A 6,508-nucleotide genomic window follows, 5' to 3' on the forward strand; every position below is an offset into this window, starting at 1 on the left:
GTGTGTGTGTGTGTGTGTGTGTGTGTGTGTGTGTGTGTGTGTAGGAGTTCTGGGGCCAGGGGCCATCACAGCCATAGTCATAGCCGTCTTCCTGGGAGCGTCGGTCCTCCTCGCCCTCATCATAATCACAATCAGGAAGTTCACCGCCTCCTAGAGGGAACACATCTCACTCCTGTGTGAAAGTGTGTGTGTGTGTGTGTGTGTGTGTTTAGTATGAATGTGTGTGTGTGTGTGTGTGTCAGTCCTTCACCTTTCATGTCCGAGCCTGAACTTTGCCTTTCCCTCAGTCAGAAGCTGAAAAACGTGGCAGGTCCCTTCGAACTGACAGAAAACATGAAGGAACGATAGAAACTGGCTGGCTCTTCCAGTACTGTATGTYTTTTTTATATTTTTATCTCTTCTTAGTCCCCCGCCCCCCACGGATGTTGTTTTCATGGTCTAAAAAAGCCTGAAGTGTTCACTATTTACCTCTACTGTGCTTTCTGCGGTTTTATCAGGAAATATGTCTGTTTTTAGATTTTTGTGACGTCTCCCAACTTTACTTTGTGCCATGTGGAAAACAGCCCTCCTGTGTCTCCTGTAAACAGGGTTAGGTGTTTGCGTTACACCTTTTACAAATATTTAGGAGTCCAGCAGAAAAAGACGAGAACATTTCGAACAATTCGTCCAGGGAGACGTTTTAGTATTTATGTCTGCAAAACAAACATGAAAGAAATGTGTAGTTTTCGCACTGTTTGTGTCTGTATAGCTTTACAAAAAAAGAGGAAGTTTACATTAAATACTAAATAAAACAAGACGAAGTTTTGACTGCTTTGTTTTATTTTAATACGTGAGAATTGTAGACCATCATGTTTTTGCCCATTTAAGTGTGTGTCTGTTTGTTAGCAAAACATCTCATGAACTACTGAACAACTTCCATTAAAATGTGCAAAAACTAATCAGTTTGGTTTGATTCAAAATGGCCACCAGTTAATCAGAATTAGCCGACACACAAATGGCTAGTCACTTCTCAACATAAAACTAAAAACAGACAWAAAGGCAGTAGGTGGTAACTATTATCAGAATTATTAATTCARTTCCAATGTGTTGAACAGTTTGTATTGATTGAAGGATAATCAGTGTACGTGTTCTCTTCAGTAGATTTGTACTCTGTTATCTGACTATCTAGTTGGACAGTTCAAAAGTGCAAAACACCAAACTGAACATGACCAAAACCACGTTTTCATCACTAAGACAGGTGACATCCTGAGCTCATTTATTTCATTTTCATTTCACAAAAAAGAATTCTCAAAAGTGAAAGCAAGAATTCAGACGATAAGTATTTCCTGGTTTAAAAAAAAAGTCTCCCCGCTGACAGACTTTTAGGCACAAATTGCCAATGAGCAGAGAACAGCGAGATATTATCACACTTAAAAAAAGAGTAAAGTCATTTCAGCACTCGAAACCAGGAAACCCTCAAAACATAATCACAGCTGAAATCTGCTGCTTCTGCAGCTTCTTTCATCCGCTGTCAGCTCAGATTTCAGTCATCCACTTTGACAAGATTCAGAGCAGACAAACAGCTACACAAATCACAGTTAGGGATTTCTGTGCTGACTTCATCCTTACTGTAAATAAGAGCAACAGAAAGTCAGGTGGTCAAAAAGGCTGTATATAAAGTCAAATGATTTTCATACATGGTTCAGCATCAACAAAGAAAAATAACCTCGATGGTGACGATGGAAAATTTTGGGGAAACATTAACCACACTCATGACTTGTGGCATCTGCCAAACCAGGATTTCCTTAATTTATCAAACCCACTTTTTATTCAAACACACAATGTAACATTTCAGTTATGCGTTTTTGTGTGAATGCTAATTTAACATTCACACTATGAAGGATCCTTTTTTGACTTAATTAGGCCTACTTCTGCAAACTGTGCTCTTTCAGAAAGTCAAAGGTCCAAAAGTTCAGTTCTCTTTAAGGTCAGCTTATTCATAAAATATAATTTTTTTTAGCTTTATTTCTTCAAAAGCATAAAATCTGGTTCAGCAGACCTTTTTTTAATGCTACAGGTTTACCCGTTTTACTACTTTTAGATTTGTACTAGCATTTTGCTTTTACTGAGGTTTGTTTACCACTGACCTTCAATTATTAGTAGCTACTCTTAGCTAGTAGGCCTATTTTGTTAGGCCTACGTTAGTTTTTAGCAAGCATTTTGCCACATTTAGCTGGCAATACCATTGTTTCATCATTTGCTTAATTTATGTATTGTGCAGTCTATTTTCCCTGATGCCTGGAAGTTTGCTTAGATTACTCCCATTTTTAATTCTGGTGATCCAACAGAAGTTTCAAACTATCGACCAATTTCTGCTCTTCCTATTTTTTCTAAGTTACTTGAAAAAACCTTATTTAATCAACTACTTAAGCATCTAGAAGCTAATAATATGCTAAGCAATAGCCAACATGGTTTCAGCACGTCAAAGTCAACCATGTCTGCATTAATTTTATTCACTGAACAAATACGTGCTGCTTTGAACAAAGGTCCAGTAACTGGTGCTGTATATATTGATTTTCATAAAGCGTTTGACACAGTTGATCATTATACTCCCTTACAAAAGTTGATTTATTTTCAACTTTCATCATCTACAATACAAATGTTTTCCTCTTATTTGACTGATAGGTGTCAGGTTGTGAAACATGGAAGCTCTGTGTCTGGGTCTCTACCCTGTTCCGTGTGAGTTCCGCAGGGTAGCATACTGGGCCCATTGCTTTTCCTATTATACATAAATGACCTTCCAAAAATATTGAAGTATTCAAATATTTTAATGTATGCTGATGATACTGTTCTATTTTTGTCTGATTTCAATATTGAATCTATTAATAGTCAGTTACAAGCAGATCTTCAGACATTTCATGGTTGGCTTCAAGATAATCTTTTGTCAATTAATGTTAAAAAACTGTGTGCATGTATTTTTCCTCACCCAGGAGACATTTCAATCTAACAAATCAACTCACCTTTTTAAACAAACCCCTTGATATTGTCACTACCTACAAATATCTTGGAATTACTTTGGATTCTCATTTGACTTATCGTGATCATGTACAAGTCTTAACCACTAAGTTGAAACAGAAATTATATGTTTATTCAAAAAATTTGATCCAATCTGACATCTTCTGTTTCAAATATCTATCTTCATGCCATTATACTCTCAGCCATGTCATACTGTTTACCTGTTTGGTCTCTTACAACAAATGAAATCTTAGAACCCATAGTTAGGYTCTACAACAGGGCCTACAAAATTCATAAAAAACTTCCTGGTTGGACTCATCACTGTACAGTTCTTTCATTGTCTGATGCCTTGACTTTTCAGAATTATGTTTTGTATAGTGGTATTAATTTATATTTTCAGATCTTCCAAGGTGCCATTTATGGAACTCTCTGTGCATTGCTGCCCAAATCAAATTCTGGAAGTGGTCATTCATCTAGATCTGTTACAAAAGGACAACTGACATTACCAACTTTTAAAAACTGTTACGGCCAGAGGTCTTTCTTCTATGTTTATACTAAAGCATGGAATGACATTCCTCAAAACATAAAGTCCATTTCAAAACTACAGCCCTTTAAGAAGAATCTTGTCTGCCATCTGTTGGACACTTTTTGTTATGCTCATATTTAGACGTCCGATTTTGCAAATGCTACCTTCCTGAAATTTGGTATGCTTGTTTGTCTTTGTGTCTATGGTGTATAATGATGTGATTGTGATGCTGTAATTCTGTGTTTTATATGCTGCAGAACAGGAACCTGCTGCAAAACAGCAATTATGCTGAGTCAGACTTGATTTTTAGTAATCTTTTCCTGTTAAATAAACAAATCAAATCAATATGGTACTTTGAGCTTTATGTTAGCATTTTGCTACTTTTTATTAGCATTTTTGCTACATTCAGCTAGCATTATTGTAGGCCTACGTTTAGCTTTAAATTTGTGTTTTGCTACTTTTAGCTTTTTGCTTCTTTCACTACTTTTAGCAAGCAGTGTTATACTTTTAGCTTTAAGTTAGCGTTTTTATCACTTTTACTACTTTTAGCTAGACCTTTGCTACTTTAATTTTTATCAAGCATTTTGCTGCTTTTAGCATTTTCTTTCCTTTGAGCATTTTAGCATTTAGCCATAGCTCTATTTTGCTGATTTGTATTTTTTAGTTTTAATAACTCTGTATTGGCTTTTAGGCAAAGTTATTCAAAGGCATTCAGCAGTCGTTGCATATTTTTTTTAACAGAAAATGTAATTTCTCTAATTTAGTTTCTCCAAGCTGCATTTAATTTCAGCCACTTTGAGATATTTTCATGTGCAGTTTGTCAGAGAGTGTCAGAGAAAGACCTGCTGGGCAAGTTGTGCTCTTAAGCACATCTAAGCAAACATACATGATGTGTGGCATGACTCAGGAAGTGGTGATGAAACAACAAAAGGTAGAAAAGCAGAAGCTTGTCTGGCACGGCACAGACAGTTGGAAACACTGAAAAAGTCCTCTGAGACAGTCATGGGGTAAGAGAACCACTAATTTCACATTTTTCCACTCGACAAGACGCCGTAAACTCAAACACAGATTAGACTCAGCGTTTGATCAGTTGTTTAAGTGTTTTGTTAAAGGTTTGAAGTGTGAGGGAGTTTTCTTTGATAATCTGTTTAAAATAAGTAAAAAAAAAAAAAAAACAGAAAATTGTTCAGTATGTAGATTTTTTTTAATTTTTAAAAATATATTGTATTTAGTAAAATGCGGTATATTTCTAGAGCGAGGGAAAGTATGTGTTAAAGTTGTCTGTGTAGTTTCACTTTAACACGGAAACATTATTTTAGTTGTTGTCACTCAGATCCTAATTTTATATATTTGGTAATGTTTTTGTAAAGTGGTGGTTTTTAACCTCAGACTAAAAATTGTTGATTTTTTTTCTCTGCCGTAAGCTCAGACAATGGCAGAAAAATCGTCACGTTTCAGAAAAGTCCTTGATCATTCTGATCTGCAGTTTAGAACAGAAAAAACTCCGAAGAGACCAAAACTGGAGATTAATTATTATCTAGTCAAACACACTACTTCTAATGTTACTTCACTGCATATGTACTTCTGGACAAACTGCGGCCTTTGTCGTCTGGGTGATTTCCACAAACCCAAACAGCTTGAATTTTGTTCCGATTAGCTTTAATGTCAGTGCTGATTCAGATTTAAATTCAGAATAAAGAACAGGTGCCAATATTTGCAGTTCTCATGGCACTCTGCCTTTGTTGTTCAAATCAGAAACAAAAAACAAGCCGTGCGCCTACACACACACGAGAAGTTTCACTCTTGTTTGGTGTTTTTATCATGTTTGTGTGTCTCTGTGGGAACCAAGAGTAGCAACAGGAAAGGCACATTCAAATCGAAGTTGGTAAATGTTGAAATATTACAAGTGCTGATGGGACCACGACTGAACCGTTTGTCCTGCAGGGAAAACTGCACAGACCAAGCCGACCAGCTCATGAAGGTTCTGGAGCTGGTCATCTACATCCCCGTCTTTGTCGTGGGCCTTCTTCTAAACGTGGCGGCCCTGCTGGTGTTCTGCGTGTATCTGAAGAAATGGACCGAATCCACCATCTACATGACCAGTTTGGCTCTGATGGACCTGCTCCTCCTGCTGCCCTTACCCTCCAAGATGCATGCTGTGAATCACGAGTGGGACGGCACGCTCTGGCCTCTCTGCTCCTTTCTGGAAAACCTCTACTTTGTCGGCACGTACGGCAGCATCTACATGATCACGTGCATCGCCGTAGATAGGTGGCTGGCCATCTGTCACCCCTTCAAAGCCAAGCAGCTGCGCTCCCCCAGGGCGGCTGTGATCAGCTGCCTGGGGATCTGGGTGCTGGTGATTTCGGCCACCTTTCCGGTCACCTTCAGGTTCCGAGAAAGCAACCAGTCGAAGATCCACTGCTTCCACAGGTTTTCGGAGAAGGGCTGGAGTCCCGCAGTGATCAGCTGCGTGATGTTCTTCGGCTTCCTGGGGCCCGTSGTGGTGGTGGTCCTGTGTTCGGCTCACACCATCTCGGCGCTCCAGCAGTCGGGGCAGCGGAGCTCTCAGAGCCGGGCCTGYGTGAAGATCATCTGCAGCAGCCTGTGCGCCTTCCTGCTGCCGTTCACCCCGAGCCACCTGGGGATCTTTCTGCAGTTCCTGGTGAGACACTCTCACACAGCCTTGCATTAAAACAAGGACTTTGAATTGACTTCCATTCATTTTTGTAGCTGTATTTATGCCTAACCCAGATATTTCCCCTAAAACTAACCATTACTGGTCGATTCCTAACACTAACCTGAACCAGAACTTAATTCACACCATACCTCTACACCTAACACAGCAGAGCTTCAAACAAAGTGAGGACATTGAAGAGGTCCTCAACTTCACTTTGATGGAAACTGTTTCACAAATGGTCCTCACTCTGTGGTTGAAACAAGTACACACACACACACACACACACACACACACACACACACACACAC

The 6,508-nt window shown here is 38.9% G+C and overlaps 2 protein-coding genes across 2 annotated transcripts in view; both read left to right on the forward strand.

The window, feature by feature from the left end:
- The window catches only part of snorc (secondary ossification center associated regulator of chondrocyte maturation), a 7,116-nt gene extending 6,309 nt beyond the window's left edge, over window positions 1-807 (forward strand). Inside the window, exon 3 of the mRNA XM_014031064.1 lies at window positions 45-807. Coding sequence (XP_013886518.1) covers window positions 45-154 — 110 coding nt within the window. The 3' untranslated portion in view covers window positions 155-807. The remainder of the gene's footprint in view (window positions 1-44) is intronic.
- A 4,486-nt stretch (window positions 808-5,293) lies between these two features.
- The window catches only part of LOC106534443 (G-protein coupled receptor 55), a 4,470-nt gene continuing 3,255 nt past the window's right edge, over window positions 5,294-6,508 (forward strand). Inside the window, exon 1 of the mRNA XM_014031076.1 lies at window positions 5,294-6,185. Coding sequence (XP_013886530.1) covers window positions 5,433-6,185 — 753 coding nt within the window. The 5' untranslated portion in view covers window positions 5,294-5,432. The remainder of the gene's footprint in view (window positions 6,186-6,508) is intronic.

Source organism: Austrofundulus limnaeus, unplaced genomic scaffold (genome assembly GCF_001266775.1).
Source record: "Austrofundulus limnaeus strain Quisiro unplaced genomic scaffold, Austrofundulus_limnaeus-1.0 Scaffold6, whole genome shotgun sequence".
Classification (NCBI taxonomy): domain Eukaryota; kingdom Metazoa; phylum Chordata; class Actinopteri; order Cyprinodontiformes; family Rivulidae; genus Austrofundulus; species Austrofundulus limnaeus.